This window comes from Uloborus diversus, chromosome 4 (genome assembly GCF_026930045.1).
Source record: "Uloborus diversus isolate 005 chromosome 4, Udiv.v.3.1, whole genome shotgun sequence".
Classification (NCBI taxonomy): domain Eukaryota; kingdom Metazoa; phylum Arthropoda; class Arachnida; order Araneae; family Uloboridae; genus Uloborus; species Uloborus diversus.
Window position 1 is genome coordinate 104,268,867 of NC_072734.1, and position 20,671 is coordinate 104,289,537.

General features: G+C 32.9%; 1 protein-coding gene across 1 annotated transcript; it reads left to right on the forward strand.

Annotated features, from left to right (window-relative positions):
* The first annotated feature begins 955 nt into the window (after window positions 1-955).
* LOC129219762 (J domain-containing protein-like) lies at window positions 956-15,421 on the forward strand. The gene is made up of 5 exons (XM_054854060.1): window positions 956-1,075; window positions 4,538-4,616; window positions 9,719-9,858; window positions 11,658-11,739; window positions 14,893-15,421. Exons 1-5 carry the CDS (start codon window positions 998-1,000, stop codon window positions 14,982-14,984), a joined length of 471 nt encoding a protein of 156 aa, XP_054710035.1. The 5' UTR covers window positions 956-997; the 3' UTR covers window positions 14,985-15,421.
* Window positions 15,422-20,671: the final 5,250 nt, after the last annotated feature.

The window sequence follows — 20,671 nt, forward strand, 5'->3', positions numbered from 1 at the left end:
GAGTGAATTTGAATAAATATCAGTTTTTCAATTCGATGAAAAAAAAAACGAACTTAACAACATTGACTGGACACTTTTCCTTAACCTAATTCCACATAAATGATTTAAATAACCTTTGTTACTACAGTATCCTACTGAAATAGACAGTATGCAAATAAATTTTCTTGAAAATATTTATCGCAGAACAGATTGAAAAATCCAGAAAGAACGTTAAGAATTTGAACAATAAAAAATAAAAGTTCGCCAAAAATCTGTTTATAGGGTTATGGTTTTAAAATTGTGTGAAAGAATAATGTATCTTGACAAGATTTCGCATATCAGGTAAATCATTTCCATGACGAATGAATTAAATGCATGATTTCTTTGGATATCCAATCATATAGTCATAGAAATAAATTATCTAGTGTTAAACGTTACTCTTGACAGTCTGCCACGTATGTGCACTATGTGACAAAAATGTCAACAAATGCCGGAAATGTCACGAAACTGAACTTAATATGTACTAATGTATAGAAAAAACGGTACAAAATGAAAATGCCGTTCGAAGCGAACCAAAAATTTATGAATTCCGAATTCAACATCGTGAAAATGGCTGCTTCAGAACAACTTACTGTGTGTTCTGCATTAATTGTTTACTTTCGCAATACTTTTTGGTTTCTAATCTCTTTCTATATGGGTCAGAATAACCAAAAGACTTTGAAAAATCTTTTCAAATGAATAAAGCGAAAAAATCATACATACGAACAAAAATCACAACACTTTTAGCATTTTCTTCGTTACCACATGCGTTTGTTTTAGTTTTTAAGTCGGCCATTAGACAGTGACTGCAGTGCCCCCTATAGTTCGTTGGAGTTGCGAATAAGTCTTGAAATAAATGATAATGAAAAGGAAGTAGTTGAAGTTGTTTTTCGCATCCACTATTCTGCTATTTTTCTTTAGCGTTTGTTAGTAATGGGCCATATGCGCACTTAAAAACAAGAGAATTTCTAATTAAATCATGGATGAAATATTATGTCACAACAAAGAAGAAAATGAAGATTATTATAAAATTTTGAGTTGCGATGAAACTTCTACGGTATGTTTCAAAATAGGAATGCTTTGCATGGCCGAAATTATATTTTTGACAGCGCATCATACTTATTTTTCTCTGTCTCAAATCATTAGATTAATTTAGAAGTCGATAAAAATGTGACAGCTTCGCGCTTTACAATTTTGTTACAGATTTATTCACACTGAAAGTTTCGCTGTTGCCTTTTGCCAACGAATATATCTGGAACATAAACTAGTCCATGAGCGTAGGGATTAGTGATGTGCCGCTTTGTTAAAAAAGTAGATCCACGGATATGGGATCATTAGCTTCAAGATCCGCGGATACGGACACGAATCTCAATTTTTTTTAAAACCCAAATTAACTACCCAAGTGTAAAATTTGCTACTGAAAGAATTCCCGTTTGGGTAATGGCACTATTTCATCAAAAAATGTCATCTAGGGGCGAAAATATAATCAAGACTATGATTTACTCTTTAGAGAAATCTCCGTTAAAATTGAGGGGTAGTTGGAAGGAATGGGTCAGCGCTGCATTAATGCTTCGATAGAATGTGAAAAATTATTTCTAGATTGGTAGATGTAGGATACAGGGAGCAAGACACTGTGAAACAAGAGTGTAAAGCTGCTTCTGCACAGATTGGAAATAATTTTTCGCATTTTATTTCAGCATAAAAACAGTGCTGGCCCATTCCACCTTACTTACCCCAACCAACGGAATGACCAAGGAAATAACAGAGCCCAGACAGGAACATCTTTACAAACAGTAAATAGAGAATTTAGTCTCACTTTTTTTGAAGGATTCCGAGAAAAACCAAAAGGAAAAATAACACAAACGCCAAATCAATAAAAAAACCAATATTAAATTTAAAAAAAAAATCTCAGACGATCGACCTCATATTAAGATGAATTTCGCGGGTTAGAACACACATTGTTAACAACAGAGCTAGATAATGTAGACGCACGCCGTGGGCGGATACATCTGCTGACGTGCGGATACATTCGCCGCGGAGTTGCACGTCGGCCAATAATCGTAAAAGTTCTTAAATAAAAGATAAAAATTAGATCAATTTGAAACGAAAAGAAGTAAAGACAATATCTTTAATTCTAATTTGTTTTAAATTAATATTGATATTATTTATTTAGATTGTAAAAATTATTACAAGATGTATAAAGTACACCCGCGAGTTCGGTGGATGTATTCGCTGCTGTGCGGATACATTCGCTGTGTGCTCGCGCACCTCGCGATAATCGTTTTAATTCTTACTGCTTCTTTCTAATTTGTTTTAAACTGATATTTTTAATTAATTTGTAAAAGTCATAAATAGATAGTATATACGCAAGCGCATAAGGAGGATACATTCGCTGTGGGCACGTGCATCTCGCGATAATCGTTCAAGTTCTTACTTTTCACTTTTGTTTTAAACTGATATTATTTAATTAATTTGTAAAAAATACTAATAGATAGTATGTACGCAAGCGTGTAAGGCGAATATATTCGCTGCTGTGCGGATACATTCATTGCGAGCACGCGCATCTCGGGACAATCATTCAGGTTCTCCTTCTTTACTTCTAATTTGTTTAAAATTAACATTGCTAATGTAAAACGTAGTATTCATAGCTAGATAATATAGACTGCTAAAAGAAGCTTAGTTTTAAAATTTTGAAATTTAGCTTAGGTTTTTGCATCCATAGGCTCACATAATTGGCATGAAAATTAGTTCCTTGTAACCTCAAAGCAGCAAATATTTATTTCTTATGATTAATTTTTTTTTTGGAATCCGGACACTCCCCCCCCCTGTTTTTTTTTTTTTTTTTTTGTATGTGATAGACAATGATTAGCATGCAGATACTTTTGAGCTTCGTGCGCAGATAATTTATACTTTTATCTGACTCTGGTTAACAAATATGAACCAACTCGGACAGAAATTTTCTGACTATGAAATTGCTACCAATCATGCGTATAAAGACTTAGAATTGCATTTAAAATTTACTTAACAAGATTAGCTCCTACTTTGTATATAACTTGGAAGTTCCAAATAAATAGTGAATGCAGAAAACTTTTTTCGTTCAGTTAGGGCCAGTATTTTTAACATACAGGGAGTAAGTTTTTACTACCATAATTGTGAAAAACTTTTAATCGGTTAGTAATTAAAATCTCTGGTAGTTAAAGTTCTATAAAAATGAGTCCAAGCTAAGAACTTATGATCAAATCCCCTTTTGAACAAAAAAAAAAAACCTATTAAAATCGGTTCATCTGTTTAGGTGCTACAATGCCGCAAATAGACACACAGATGCGACCTTTTGAAACTTATTTCCCCTTCCTTTTTGTGACGGGGGGTACAAATTGACTTTGAAAATGATAACTTCTTATTTAGATAGAGAATGAAACCTAACTTAAACAGAATTTAAGAGTCTTTTATTCAAATATTTAGAAAGTCTTAGAATAGCTAAAATCCGCCAAAAAAGTAACGGATACGCATACAGATCCTTATTTTCCCTCGGATATCCACAGATATGGCTATCCAGAACATCACTAGTAGGGATGCACTGAACATTTGGTATGTACTGCGTATTTGGCAGAAAAACCAAAAAGACCGTTCAGCCAAATATTTTTATTTTTGGCAACCGAAAAGAAAACAAACGAATACTTGACAATTTGTAAACAATGGGAGGGGGTATGTATTTTTTAATTCAATGATGAATGAAAGTTGTAGTACAGTCGAACCTTTTTCAACCACCATCCTTTTTGTTCGCCAAGAAAGATTGAAAAGAACCCTCCGTATAAGAATGCAATAAAAATTCCCTCAAACTGGCACCCTGTTGTTTGCCAATCACCACTGATTTTTGACAAACTGCATACTCAGTGTGATAATATTACTGTTAAAATGCCACCTTGAAAGACCAATTCAGGATACCAGGAACCATGTCAACTTGGAGATAAGCCATTCAGAAGAGTGATTGGCCTTGATGAGGCACGGAGAGAAATCCTGAAATATGTCGCAGTTGTGTAACAAACTTAGATCATTAACACAAAGATAAGGCAAGTGGGTGTGGTAGTTGAGGAAGGAATCTTCAAGGGAAAGTGAGGGGAGACCATGTGACTGTTTCGCCAGAGCTGCACTAAATCTCGTAGAAATTTGAATAGTTGTCGATTTTAATTTTTTACCTTCTGCCTGAAATTTTTTGGCACAATTTTTTTTCTCACCCGCAAGCGCATAGTTTACTGATTCATGGATAAGTGTTTTTTTTTTTTTCAATTTCTACTGTAAGTTGTTGAGTTATGCTGATTTAAGTTGCACTGACTCCTGCTTCAGTGCATACAATAACGGCTGAATGGAATGGCTGTTACAAATAAAGACTAATAAAAACAAACTCGTGGATTTTTGGCATTTCGTATTAACCAAGTTCAACTGTACATATATTAATTTATTTTCATTTATGTAAATTCATTTCACTTTCCATATTTTAATAACTTGTGATACTTTTTAGACTGAGCAAATATTGACTGAATACAAAACTCTTTCTCTTTTGCATCACCCCGATAAAAATCCTGATGACAAAGATTCAGGTAAGCTGAAACATCTTTGTTACTGGTACTTTTAAGTAAAAGTATTAACTGTGTGTGCTATTCATTGATCATTGATGTTGTGTTGTGTAAAACAGGGACATCCACCTAGGGAGAGTCCCATGTAACATTTTAATTATATGAAGCCTGGGTGAACAATCTTTATTTTTTAAAACCCTTAACTGTCTCTTGTTAAACTCCTTTAAAGAGATCTTTTCTGTTCAGCACATTAATTTACCAAGCATCTTAAGTAGCAGCTTTGAATTCTTATAGCTTCTCTGATAAATATATTAACAGTACTTGATAAAATATGAAAAAAAAAAAAAAACTAATTTCATGCATAGGCATGTGCAGGGCCGAACCAAGCCCCTGTCCTGATAAAAGTTGGCGTCCCAAACAAGAAAATTTGTACATTTTCAGTTGATATGAACTGAAAAACCAATCAAACACTATACAATAAAAAATAGTTATAAAGCAATCAAACTATGTATTGTAAATAAACCCTATTAAAATGTATGTAAAAATTGTTATGATGTGATACACAAATACAAAAGTGACAACCAGAAACAAGCTCTGGGCCCAGCTAGACTGGTCCTAGTCAATTTACAATCCCCAGTGAAGATCAATGGCCCTCTTAAAACTATCTATTCCCATGCTCATTACCACCTCTTTCGGTAAGCTGTTCCAAGGTTCCACTACCCTGCTATAATAATAATTTTTCCTAATATCCATGTTAGTCTGAGATTTAAATAGCTTAAAACAATGACCCCTTGTCCTGTTTTCAGTGCTAAACTTCAGCCCCCTAAAATCTTTCATTTTAATAAATTTAAACAACTGAATCATGTCCCCTCGGTTTCTTCTTTGCTCAAGACTGTACATTTTTAGCCTTCTAAGCCTGGAATCGTAGTCTAAATGAGAAAGTCCATTTATTAGCCTTGTAGCCCACCTTTGAACTTTTTCCAATGCATTAATATCTTTCTTAAGATAAGGAGACCAAAACTGAACAGCATACTCCAAATGAGGTCTTACCAAACTTCTATATAAGGACAGAATAACTTCTTTAGATTCGTTTGAAATAGATCTATTGATAAACCCAAGCATCTTATTGGCTTTGTTACTAGCTATGCTCAACCCTTGGCTGAACTTTAAATCCTGACTTATTAAGACGCCCACATCAGTAACTTTTTCTGCCTGACTAATGACTGAACCTTGCAAATAATAACTTGTACACTTATTTCCATGCCCTAAATGTAGCACTTGACATTTCCCAACATTAACAGCCATACCCCATTTATCAGCCCACTCCGTAATATGATCTAGATCCTCTTGCAGCTGATTTGCTTGTTCTTCATTTTCTACACTCCCCATAACTTTGATACCATCAGCAAAACAATTCATGTTCCCAGAAATATTTTTATGAATATCGTTCATAAAAACAACGAATAAAACAGGCCCTAACACTGATCCCCGCTTAAAACCTCACTCCAATTAGAATAATTTCCCCTTACAACTACCCTTTGTTTCCTTCCGGTCAGCCAGTTTTTTACTCAAATGACAGTTTTCCCTCCTATTCCTATATCAGCTAATTTGCTAAGTAGAGCAACATGCGGTACCTTATAGAAAGCTTTTTGAAATTCAATGTAAACAACATCTACAGGCTTCTTATTGTCCAAAGCCATGGTAACTTTGTCATAGAAATGTAATAAATTAGTTGCACAAGATTTACCTTTCCTGAAACTGTACTGAAAACTAGTCAATAGATTATTAGTCTCTAAAAAATTTACTATCTTAATTTTTATCAATGTTTCAAAAATTTTGCAAACCACCGAAGTTAGACTCACAGGTCTCTAATTTCCCACCCTCCTTTTAGACCCTTTCTTGAAGAGCGGTGTAATGTTAGCCAACTTCCAGTCCTCTGGCACTGTCCCCGAGTTATAAGACACATTGAAAATATTTACAATTACATCTACTATTGTTATCTGCACATTCAACTAAAATTTTTGGATAAATATCTGGTCCCGGAGCCTTAGTCTCTTTAATTTTTTTCAAATGAAGTAAAATGTCATCCCTGGAAGATAAAGTCCTCAAGCTGTACTATAGCTTGTGTCTTGTTGATGTCAACTGTTGAGATACAGTTACCGTGAAAAACACTCGAAAAAAAGTTATTAAGAACATTAGCAATATCACTATCGTCCTGAATTAAAATTCCGTGCTTATAAAGCAGTCGTCCAATATGACTATTTCGAACTTTCCCCGAATTAGCGTATGCAAAACACCTCTTGGGATTCCTGTTTATGTTATCTGCCAGTCTTTGCTCCAACTCTCTTTTCTGAATCCGTACCAAATACTTAAATTTACGCCTTGCCTTACAATATTGGACCCTATATGCACTGTGACCAGTTTCTTTAAACCTATGAAAAGCGGCTTGCTTGTAATTTAGAGTATCTTTAGTTTCCCTGGAGAACCACATCGGCCAAATTTTAGTGTGGACACTTTTTCTCCTAGAGGGAACATGGTCCCCAACTGTTTTCGCTAGATTTTCCTTAAACTCTGCCCACTGAAGATTCACATCGCTATTGTCCAATCCGGAAGAAAAAATTGCTTTCAAACTCTGCCTAAGTGCCATAAAATCAGTATTTCTGAAATTGGGCACAAATCTGAAATTCTCTACTATGTGCATATCAAATTTAATCCCAAACCTAATACTGTTGTGGTCACTATCTCCAATGTGTTCCCCTACACATAACCCCTGAACAGAACCTTCCATGTCGCAGAAAACTAGATCCAAAATCACGTCCTGTCGAGTACCCTGAGTCACAATTTGATCTAAAAAGTAATCACCAATTACTTTCAAAAATAACTCTTCTCTGCTATTACTATGGCAAAAATTATTCCCATCAATTCCTGGAAAATTAAAATCTCCCATTATGATGACTGACCCCTTGCTTGAAATGTCACTAATAATACTAAACATCTTTTCATCTTGACCCTGGCTTAAGTCGGGTGGCCTATGAATGTTCCCTAAATGTAGTTTTTTGCCCTTATTGCTCATCAACTCCAGCCAAATCATATCAGTCTCATTAGGTTTATCATTAATTAAAATTCATTGCAAGTTAAAGTGTCTCTGACATAAAATAAAACCTCACCACCTCTTTTACCTGCTCTATTTTGCCTAAACAAATTATACCCAGCAATAGATAATAAATCATCATCATTTTCGGTAGCCCATGTCTCGGTAACTCCAATAATATCCAACCTCTCATCCATTATTATGCTTTTCAATTCTTCCATCTTGTTCCTAATACTACGAGCATTTGTATGAAATACCTTAAGAAAGCCCATCTTACTTTCATTTAATGCTGCGCAACTGTTAAAATCTTTCCTCTTATTAGCCACCCTATTTCCGTTTCTACTAAATTCCCAATAGTTAGTACCCTTTCGAATTCTGCTCCTTAAACCGTGCCCCCCCATTCTAACTTAGTTTTTTGATTCTGAATCCTCTAAAACCAAACCACTAACCATTTTGACCCCTGTAGAGCTCAGATGCAGGCCATCCCTAGCAATTCAATCGCGTTTACATTTACTCCACAAATCAATAAATCTGATACTACGCTTTGCGCAAATTTCCTTGAGTACCAGGTTCATACACCTAGCCCGTTGGTTTAACCAACTCCTATGCACTCCATATCTGGGAAGCAAACCAACCACTTGGACATTTGCGGAACAGTTGGTTGCTTTGTCCAACAGGGAATCCCATTCCTTTGTAAACTCATCGTTGTTACTATGGCCTAAATCCTTAGTTCCCACCCACAAAGTAATTACATTCTCTTTATTAAATACCCCCTTTTTTTCAGCAACCCTATTTATATCACTCACCCGAGCCCCTGACAAACAACATCTAGCCACTTTACGTCTAACTCTGCCTATTGAGTTTCCCACCTCACGCACCATTGAATCTCCCAAAATTATACCCTTTGTTTCTCAGTCTGTTGCCTCAGCAATAACTTTCCCCTTTACCTCTGGAATATTCCCACTATCTAACACACAGCTAATGCCCACCTCCTTTTTACTAACTTCCCCCTAAATATGTATTGAAGGTAGAAAAAACTGAAAAGAAAGGGGGGGGGGGGAGACTCCTATTTGGCTCTAAAACTGATACTCAGGTCCAAAGACCAGCTTCAATCAAACCCTGGGGTCCTCATTAGCCATTTAGCTTAAAAGCTAGCTATTGTATCATTATCTGTTTTAACAAGCAAAAGTAAAATTCCTTAGACCTTTTTGAAACAGGAAGAACTTTGTTTTTTATGTACATATTTCAGGATGGTTAAAAATGCTTCATTAATGTTCAATTCTTCAAACTCTTCCGTCAGGACCTGTCTCCTTCATCTGCTGTGAAAGCAATCTATTAGGATTAAATTCCCAATACAGTGATACAGAGGTGCAGAAAATGTTTTTACTGCCAATATTTTCCCCAATCTTATGAAAATTTTCCCAAAATTGTACAATATGTTTTATGTTTCAGATAAAAATTCATTCCTATTACTATAGGTATAGATAATTTTGAAAAAAAAAAAAAAAAATGCATCTTTAAAACTAATATAATGAACTGATAATTTGTAGAACAAGGTATCTAAAAAGTAAATTAAGTAAATACATGCAAGTTTTAATTAAAATCTCCTACCTAACATTTATTATAAAATGTAAATTATTGTTTAACAAATAGTAAATGAAAATAGTAAAAGTGGTGATGCAAAAGAAAATGCATTCAAAAAACACCTGCAAAAAAGATCAAAAAATTTAAAAAAAAAAATGAATCTGCAAAATTTCCCCAGATGGTTCAAATTTCCCCCGATCCTCGATCGCCCGATCGGACATATTCTGCACCCGTGCAGTGATATTCCTAATTCTAAAACGCTGTAGATATCTAGGAATATGTTTATCAAAAATACAGGCATCTTGTTTAAAATGAACAAGATGCATAAAAAATCTCAGGGATTTTTTAAAGAATATTTATTGCAAAAATTTCCCCCTTTTAGGAGGAAAAAAAAATATTACAAGTTTCATTTCCTTCAATTATTTCTAAATAATTCTTCCTTTTTTTTCAGTAATAAAATTCCAAAAGCTGCAGAAAGCCAAGGATGTTCTTACTGATCCTGAAAAGCGAGCTTTATATGATAAATGGCGCTGCAGTGGTTTCTGCATTTCATATGAAAAATTCTTGAATTTGAACAAAGCTTCGCACACAGTAAGCAATTTTGCTACTAAATTTCAAGCTTAAATACTGCCATGGGCAGGTAAAGGGCAGTAATTGCAAATTTTTCATTTTTGTTATCTATTGTACATTATCTTTATTGTACAAACTTGTGTATTTAGCTTCCGTTGCAAAAAACGTGTAATTCCAACATCTCCCTATTGTTAGTGTTGAATCTAGTGGCGCATCCCCGCTAAGGGGCTTAAGCCCCTTTCAGAGATGAGATGAAATTCAGAAATGGTCATAACCTCCTTGACCAGATCTAAGAAAATGTCTAAAATTGCGTCTTTTGGCCTATAGTTTTGGGAATTTAACAAAATATTTGAAAATAACTCTTCTTAAAATACAGCTGCTCTCTGTAAAACTCGTTTCCTAACAGTTGATTTTTCTCTCCACAGAGAAGTCAGCCTCTTTCTTTAAAAAGAAAGTATTTGTTGCAGCTTTCTTTATTCAATGTTTTCTCCTAATTTGAGCATAATTAAGTTGGTGTGTGTTTTTTATGATTTACAAATTTAAAGGTATTTTGGGGAAGTGGTTCGATAGATAGAGAGAGAACGCACTAAGAACAGGACAGCGCAATTTGTTCTTCCCTGAAATTTTATAAAGTTGTTATATAATTAAAATAAAAAGGGTGCAATAAAACTTTACTGATATGAAATTAAAAAAAAAAAAACTACATACATCTCTGAAAGGTTGAAAAAACACTAACTTTGCCTCTCTATTTACGTATCGGAGTTCTTTAAAAAAAAATCTAGACCCTCCCAGAAAAAAGTCCTGAGTGCGGCACTGGTTGAATCCAACACATTTCTTCAAATATCTCAAAAACTCATTTCTGCATATACTGCCGTTTACCTGCTCATGGCAGAATAACAGTCTGTAAATGTGTTTTACTTATTTTGTAGTTTTTAATCTATATTTATTCTGACATCCAGAGTGTCTGTGTGTTGCAATAATGAGATTTGACTGCATACTGTATATACTCACACATATGTTAATCTCCTGTATAAGTAAACCCCCCTTCTAAGAGGAAAAATCAGAGAAAAATCGAAAACCTGAGATTACATCATGCCCCTTTACATCATGCCCCTACTATTTGAAAACATTAGAAACCCTTTACTGCAATGTTTGAAAATATATGTTTAAAAAAAAAGGAAACTGAAATGTAATGAACATTTTTATGATCCAAAACATTTGTTTTTTTTAAACTTTTGTACAAAAGAATATATTTCTGCGAACACTATTTTTTAAAAGGTTTTCTTTTCACTGCTAAAATTTTTGTCTTTTTGCTTTTATTTTGAACTAATATCAAAAAAGTTTTGTACTGTAGCAATATTATATTTATCTTTTAAACTTGAATGGTAATTTCCACATAATATGATAGTGACCAAGTAACGGGAAAATTCACAAGCACAGCAATTCCTGTGCTTTTTTTGTCCTTTACTGTGAATCTTTAATCTTTATTTTACAGTCAAGCCATGTAAAATTAAAACAGAATGTGTGAGTATTTAGTTCTTTAGTATCTGTTTAAAAGGGTTATACAAAATTGGAAAATGCTCCCTCTTTCAAATGAATTTTCCAAAAATCTGTTCTTTGAAATTTTTTTAAAATTTTGTCTTGCGGGGAAGTTGATCCCCCAACTTCTAACTTTTCTTTTTGTACCAAATTTCTCAACTTATATGCAAGTATATACAGTAAGTCTTTAAAAACTATCTGTAATCTTGTGAAACTATAATAACTGTAGTGAACAAGTAAAACTGTGCTACATATTTTACCATTGTGTTCTATTCGTTTAGTCAATACACTGGGCTACAAAGAAGAAGAAAGATTTGATGTTAGAAGGAGGTGTTCTGACTTGTGATAGGAATCTCAGTGAAGGTAAATTTTTCAGAAGTAAAATGCTTTTTTGATTACTTTTAATTTTTTTTACTCCTATTTTGAGAGTGATCGTTTATTGATAAAGGAAATTTTTAGCCTTGTTTTGTTTATTAGATGAGAAAATTAATTTTAAACTACATTAATTTCCAGAAGAACTGCCGCAGCGTTTACGAGTTTAAAAATTAAATTTTTGTATGTGTGACCTTTCTGACGGTGCTGCATTTACGATCCACTTTTCCTTTTGTCTCCCAGATTTTATGTCCAGATGTTTTAAGAATGATTAAAGAAATACACTGGTGCAAGAAATTAAGAGAATTTTCAGATTTGGTCAATTATCTCCAGAACTACTGGACTGATTTTAATGAAATTTGGTATGTACATACATTGAAACAATACAAAACAAATAACCATCCAAAATTTTAAAGACACGTGCATGATCATAAATAACACTTGTTAGCATGGGCGGATTTATAGGGGGCGATGGGGCAATGCCCCCCCTCCCAGTCTTGAGAGAACTTTATACATAGTAACAAACACAAAACCTTATAGTAACAAAACCTTAAAAGAAAAAATCATAATTTTTTTTCTTTTTTGAATAGTTCAGAAGAGAAAATGAAGAAAATAGCGACTGTCCTGTTCTGGGGGGTATGGGGCACTGCACATTGTATTACAAGTAGTAACTGGGATGCAAAAATGTGTTAAAATGACTACTTTGAACTGAAAGCTATTAGAGAAAGTATATAAATGAAAATATCCACTGAATGAGCTATGTATTCAGCTGCAATACTTAAAATAATCAACAATTATTTCAACAAATTAGAAACTGAAACAAAGATTTAAAAAAAAAATTGATTTACCTATAAACTAAAACTATAGCTTAGGCACCCGCTTTGTTGAAGGGCCTTAACTCCTGAAAATTTCATGATTTGTTCCTCAACAAAAATAAAGAAAAAGGCAAGAACTTGAAAAAAAAATTTCATTTTAAAGTGTTTGAAAATCTTTAAAAATTTGGAAAAGTATGGATACAAACCATAAATTTAAGCATTTATAACAAATAGAAGGGGATAGAGGGATAAATGGTCGAAATATGTTAAATTTAGTTCCTTGCATCATCCTGCATCAAAAATGTAAAAATCGTGGTTCTCATGTTTTTGTAACATTAACTTGAGATAAATTTTTATGACTCACATGTTTCATATCTTGCTGTTTATTTAATCCCAAACACAGTGCAGTATTTTGGAAATTCTTTGGTACTGCTTGCTTCTATCTTACTTCTACTGCATATTGTCAATCTGCTCAGCCCGGGGGGGGGGGGGGGGAACACTACATCTATTCCTTTTCATTTTCTGCACTGCTTGTAATTGAAGAAAAGTTGTTGCAATGAGAAATCTATATATATATATATATTTTTTGTCTTTAAAACTTAAAGAAGTTGTTTCTTACAAAGTTTGAACAATACTGTAAAACTGTACAATCTAGTACAAAATTTCACAGACTGGAAAGGGCAAATGAAGTGCCTTAAATAATTTTAATTGTTCTCGAGTCCTTGAAACGGATTAGAAGAGTCTTTGAAATTCCTAAGCAAAAGGTGCTTCAATTTTATTTCTTATCAAGTGTAAATTATGAATTGTCCAAATGGGCAGCTCCCTTGCTTTTTCTCTCAGAGGACTGCTGTCACTGATTTGTCAACCTGAAGACAATTTTTGCTGTTTATCATTGTAATTCACAAACAGCAGTTTGGTATTTTTTCTGAGATTTTGGTAGTTCTTATTACCCCTTATAAGGCTTCAAAATGCAGAATTTTATGTCTATTTTACAAAAATTCCTCCAGGCAAGAAATACACCGGACCCCATAAAATTGGGTAGGTTGTTGGTAGGTAAAAGTTGTGCGGGCTACAAAAGAGACCCAAAACCTGAAAAAGCTTAGATCCAAGAAAATTAAACCAGCTTTGATTACAACTAATATTGTCAAAAAAAGAAAAAAAAACCTGCCCCCCCCCTCAAAGGAACTCAGTCCTAAATCTGCCTATGACCGGGACCCACTACCTGCCCTCCAATATCCGCAAAATTGACTATTATGGAGGAGGAGATTTGACGGTCTGGGCAGGCATCACGTTGGATGGCTGCACACCCCTCTATGTCTTTAAGAGAGGCTCTGTGACAGTTGTGAGGTATAGGCATGTGGTCTTAGAGCCCTATATTCACCTCTTGCGTGGCGCTGTTAGCCCTGAATTAATTTTAATGGATGTTAACACAAGGCCACATAGAGCTCTTCTGGTCGACAAATTTCCTGAAGGGGAGGATGTTCACTGGATGGGTTGGTCAAGCAGATCTCTAGACTCCAATCCTATAAAGCATGTGTGGTACTCTCTTGGGAGCGCAATAGCAACTTGCAACACCCCTCCAGGGACCCTCCATAGCCTGAGTACAGTGTTGTTGAACAAGTGGAAACAATTGCCCCAGTATCGCATAAACTGCTTCATTTCAAATATGGAGTCACGCTGCGAGGCCAATATGTCTGTTAGAGGAGACCAAAACCCATATTAACCCATTTTTGTTGTTCAATTTTGCAACCAATGTTTAATACCTTTTAACTCTAACAAGTGTTATTTATGATCATGCATGTATATTTTAAATTTTGGATGGTTATTTGTTTTGTATTGTTTCAATGTATGTACATACCAAATTTCATTAAAATCGGTCCATAGTTTTGGAGATAATTGACCAAATCTGAAAATTTCTTGCACATTGTAGACACTGACACATTCTGGTACAATTATATATTATGTACCCGTTAATCAAAAGAATTAAATTACAGTAAGCAGCCAACTGTTTGAAAGTGCGGGAAAAAGCCAAATTCCCTGTTTGCAAAGTTTTTATATAGTTGATTACAAGTAGAATAGAAATTGTTTTTTAAACAAAAATGCAATGTAAATTCTTGAAAGCACTGTAAGGAAGCAAAAAATGTGGCATTTCTACTGGAAATTACTGTAGCACTTTTAATAGTTTACTGTTTTTTAGTGCAGTTTGAAATAATCATAAATATTTTAGTTTTATGTATTAGCAATTTTTCTAGCTTAAATTTGTTGGGAATATACTTTTGTTTTGTCGCTTTACTTATTTTTGTTATGTTTATTTATTTATTTATTTTAGGTTCTGGTAAATGTCACATTCTAAACTCGAGTTGGGAAAGAGATCCTTCTGAAAATGAAGTCTTGCGAAAATTTCGTAACTATGAAATTTGAAAGCTATGTTTTAACTTTTGAAGTATTTCATTTTATATGATTAGGCTTTTATCTATTTGTTGAGATTTTTTAATTAATTTATTAGCAAGTTATCTGGCAGCTGTGGTTTGAATTGTCAAAAAATTTTCTCAAAATGAGATTTAACTTGTACACTTATCTTACACGAGGGATACGTTCCAAGACTCCACGCGTAAGTCAAAATTTCGCTTTGTGGAAGAATGTACATATACATATTTTTTAGAAACAAAAGAAATTCTTTTAGACACTTATAAACACCCCTGAAATTGCTTTAAAGCATTCCTCAAATGTATGTCACAGTTTATTACATAAAGAACTGAACTTTTACTGTATTTGAAAAATAACACAAGCTGTTTTATTCAACATGAACTACTTTAAGATGCGCAAAACAAATGATCAATTGGAGGGAAAGACTTAAATAAAACACGGTATGCACAGCATGCAGTAATAATAAAATGCTGCACTATAACAGTACTATACAGTAGATACAGCAATGATATTTATGAGTTAAAAATGAAGATGATGATGCTCAATGATTTTATTGTTATCTAATACATTTTTAAATATGGTATTTATATGGTTGCTTTTGCCTTTTTTTTATATAAATAACGTTTCCATTTATGGCAACAGATCCTCTTATTAATCTCTTTAATCCACAATACAAGAGTAGCTTCCATTTTCGTAATATGTAGTTTGCTTAGACATTATTTTGCAAGCTTCAATATTGAAACTAAGTTCTGAACTTTTACTTGCACCTTTTTGTTTTTACTTTTCAATTGTATGTATGGTAGATTCACTCATACTTGTTGTCGTGCTACTGTCGACGTTTTATAGCTGTTCAAGCATATCGAGAATTTTAACCTTTTTTCTTTTTTTTTGTCAGTAACTTTCTTTTTTCTCCCACCTTCAAACTTTAGATGAAACAGCACCCTAAGATGCCATTATATTTTATCAACTTTAATATTTATAATGAAATAAAGATGAGTGAAAGATATTGAGGGGTTATTTGATGCAATATTAGCGCGATGTGTAAACTAGTTTCGTGTGAGAACTTCCGCTGTCAGTGAAGCTAAACGGATGTAATAATATGTACAAAATCAGTATTTAGTAGCCAATAATGAAGCCATATTTCCTTCAAAAACAATTCGTGTTGTTGACTAGGAATTCGCGATAGCTATAAATTCGTTACTCGTCAAAAATTCTTGTTATGGCCATTTGGCGTAAGTCGAATTGCATTGTAGTGGGAGTCTACTGTATTCCACTTTTTCTCACAGAAAACCAAGAACGTCTACCAATATTAATAACTTTTTGATTTCACGAAACAAATTTGGTATTCTCAAATTTGGTACATGATTTCTGAAATTTTTACCAATTATTATGTTTTAACAACTTATGTTTGTCACGGTTTTGAAAATATTATTTGATAAATTTTGAAGCTTTTCTTTAACACTACCAGATATACCCATTAATTTAAAGTACTACTAACTAAATACTACTACGTAATACTACTAAAAATGATATTAAATGTTGTAGTCCATTAGAGATGCAATGAATAGTACCATATTATGTCGAATATCGAATATTCTATTAAAATTCCAACCAAATACTTGACCAAATACCAAGTAAAGCTGAATAAAATATTTTTCAGTCGGATTTCACTTACTCAAAGCTTATAACTCGAATATCCCTTTTTCTCGAAGCTTTCATTGGATCCCAAACTCTTGAGACTTGTCGAAACTGCCCATAACTTAAACGTTTTAGCCAGTCCCTTGGGTCTTCGAATTATTGAGAGTTGACTGTAACTAATGCTTGTACAGTAGAAGACCGTTATAACGCACCTTGGGACCAGAGCTTTTGCGTTATAGAGATAATTTCTTAAATTTTGAAACTAATATTCAGAATATATCTATATATTAGCACCTCAGAATGAGCTTTATCTCAGTGAGTATTAAAGCACCAATATTACAATTAGTTGTTCACAAATAAATATGTTTCACAATCAAAAGAAAGTGCATTATCCTGCACTTCTGCTAGCTTCATGGTTTGCATAACAGCTGCATTTTCAAGAGCCATCTGGTATTTTCTATTTACTGTAAGTACTGATTTTCCTTTAAAAGCTTTGAATTAAGATGGAAAGATGAGAAACTATTTCAAAACTTGATTTGCCTTACAATTTTAATGCTTGCAAAGCAAAACAGAGGAATTTTTTTTAACTTCAAAACATATTGTTTACTTTTGAAAAGTTGTGCGTTTTATAGAGAATTGCGTTATATAGGTCTTCTACTGTATTTTATTAAATTTTGTATTGCCAATTTCAAATATAAAATGTTTATCTACTTTGTGTCTTTTATAAAAAAAATAAATGCATTTCCATTTAAAACATTGAATTTATCTACATTAAAAATATAATTATTAATTTAAAATAAATAAAAAATGAAATAAATTATTCCAAAAGCAAATTAATATTGTAAGTGACTAGTTAGGTTTAGCTAAAATTTCCTTATTCAGCAAATTTTGTCTGACGATTCGTCAATTTTGAAGACAACATTCCTTTTTTAAATGCCTAATTGTCCCCTCTCATTATGTTTAGATGCTTGTTCATGCTCATATTTTATCACTCCATCTTTCCTGATATTGATGCATGATTTGATGACTGATAATCATTTTAACATGCTAAAAATAAAAACTCTTGTAGAACACCTCATGTACCTGCACCATAATTTACCATTATTATACTTTGATCCGAAGGATAATTTAATTCCATTGTTTTAAAATAGTGTTTTACATTTGAAATGGATATGGCTAAACCAAATATTTGGCGCATCTGCCAAATAGGCAGTGTACGGAATATATTCGGTGTGTATCTATTTCATATAATATATAGAACTGCATAATTTGTTTTTGAAGTGGCAGTTGTTTTTCTAAGCTGAAGAGAATTGAAAATTACTTATGTTCATTCAACTCATGGAGAAGAACTTTATAAATTTATATTTCAAAGTTACAATTTTAATTTCAGGGACTTATATCGGTAAAAGAACTCCCAACACTGAAAGTTAAATGTTATACTATTTTAAGCATTTGCCTTCTGTATGTTTTTCGGTTATCTTATTTTCTTTTATTGGTTATATTGTTTTTTTTTTTCAACTGCATTTAGCTTTTTTCTTTTTTTAACTTATTAAAGAGCTTAGTGAATGAAGTAGCAAATGTATGGGAATATCAAAAAATGTATTGTAAAGTTTTAGCTCGTACATGGACAGTATTTTCTCTACACAATTGTATAATTCATTGATTAAAAAAAGTTGTTGTTGTAAGTTTCAGGTTTTTCTGCTTTAACTCTACTCTGATATCTGTGGAATAAGAAAATTCAAATTCTTTTGTTGGATGGGATATATTGCACTTATGAACAGAGCCGCGGAGGGGCAAAGCAGTCCCCTTGTCAATTGTCGGATCCTTCCACCCCCATAGAAGTTATGAAAACTACACTATTTTGATTCGGAACCGGGCCCCTACCTTCCGATTAATCTGACATGGCCTCCCGTCAGCCCTGCTTATAAAGATAGCTTAGCACTAATGAATACTTGGAAGACTAGAGAAAATGGAAAGAGTGTTTAAAAAATGTAATGTCATATTATCAAGAGCTCTATTCCTTTAGAACTGTTACTTAACTTTCAAAGCCGAATTATTGAATTTTTCCAAGCCAGGGCAAGTCTTGAAAGTTTATTCAAGTTTTTGCGTTGAGTTTCAAAAAAAAAAAAAATAAATAAATAAAAAAAGAAATGGAGAAATTGGCCGTCTCCAATAGTTACTGCCCTGACAAGAGCCCCCTTCCCTAGACTGTTAACATTTTGTGCACATAAACCCATAAATTTATAGAGAGCAATTTTTTGTTCCTTGTATTTTGGGCATGAGCCCTTGACCGATAATAGTAGTGACTCAAAGGAGGTTCATTGAACACTTTAGCTTGCTTGTGTTTGAAACTAACTTTCAAAGTGGAATTTCATTTTGAAGTACAGTAAACTCCTGAATATCGGCGGTCGGATTATCTTCGTTTTTTTCCCTTTTTTTAAAAAAACGTATGATTGTGTTTATTGTTCCCTTTCAGATTTTGCATATACAGTAAAACCTGTCTACAACGATACTGTTGGGACCTAAAATAAATATCGTAATAGACAGGTTATCGTTATAGACAGTTTGATTATTCATGCTGACAGTTTGCTGGGCCCAAAAAAAAAAAAAAAATGCTATAGACAGGTTATTGTTATAGACAGTACCGTTATACACAGGTTTCACTGTATTTCAATGTTAGTAGATGCAATGTTTTTAGTTATAATTTAAATGTATGTGTGAGAGCAATTTATATATTTTAGCTATTGTATACACTAAGTATCATTTTTTACCTACTATTCAGATTATCTGCAGATACAGCTGAACTCTATTCCATGGATAATCAGGAGTTTACTGTAGTGAACGAATGTGAATGGCAATTATTCACATGGTTGTTCTTTACCTCTAGTTTTGCTGATATTTAAAATTTCCTATCCCCCTTAAATATATCAAAAAGTACAATTAAAACTGAAAAAACGGGGAAAAGAATTTGTCGTAGAAATGGGTGGGACACCATTTTTTGTATTTGTAAGTCAAATTTTTATATATTACAATTGCAAATAATTTTAATGCAATTTTAATGTTTATTTCCTGTTTATATTATACTTGTTAAAAGATATTTTTGTTATAAATCTTTTTGTTGTTCCATTTATTATGTAAATATTTTAGCAATGTAACGTTTTGTTACGCATTTTTCTTGATGTTATTTATAAGAAAAAATTTGTTGTAGTTCTATGTTTGATGACAGATATAAAGTATTTTAAAATGAATTTATTCTGGTATTTTATTCTTTCTTTCAGAAACTTTTAAAAATGTCTTTAAAAATGCAACTTTTTCTATCCAATGCTTTCACAGTAGGGGAAAATGATTCTTCTACCACATGCTACTGCTAAAAAAAAACTTTTTTAAATTCTGCGCCAAATTATGATTTTCATTTTAAATTCAAGTAAATTCTGTTTTTTTTTTTTTTTTTTTTTTTTTTTTTTTTTTTTTTTTGTGTAGCAAAACAAGTATTATTGTGCTTGAATAATGATCACGCTAGTAAATAAATTATTTTTTCTATTCATTACCCTGCATCTCCCGGCTTTGCTTGATTACTTCGAAAAGAAACGTTGTCCCAACAAATGAGCATGTTCAAATATCCACTTAAATAAAAGAAAAAAATAAAATAATATTTCCCGTCAGAGTAATGATAACATTCTCTAAAAATCTCAATTTAAATTTATACATTAGTCTCTAAAAATATCTATTTAAAAGATAAAGTTTCAATCATTTAGTTAACATTCTTTGTTAACTAAATGAACGAATTTTGTATTGGAAAGGGTTCTTTGTATTGGAAAGTTCTTTTGTATTGGAAAGGATTCAAAGTAGGGTAACTAGATTAGTAAGGGGACATATTTAGATTATGATACCAAACTTAATAGGCTCAACATGTATAGCCTGGAGCAAAGGAAAGTCAGAGGGAACATGATTCAGTTATTTAAATTTATCGAAAGATGTAAATGGGTTAAATTTTTGCGGGGAAAGCAGGACGAGGGGTCATTGTTTTAAGCTATTTAAATCTC

Excerpts from the sequence above, each read along its gene's own strand:
- LOC129219762 (XM_054854060.1), top strand. The coding sequence starts at position 998 with ATGGATGAAATATTATGTCACAACAAAGAAGAAAATGAAGATTATTAT. Across the intron at positions 1,076-4,537 it reads GTTGCGATGAAACTTCTACG|ACTGAGCAAATATTGACTGA; the intron begins GTATGTTTCAAA and ends GATACTTTTTAG. Across the intron at positions 9,859-11,657 it reads TGAACAAAGCTTCGCACACA|TCAATACACTGGGCTACAAA; the intron begins GTAAGCAATTTT and ends CTATTCGTTTAG.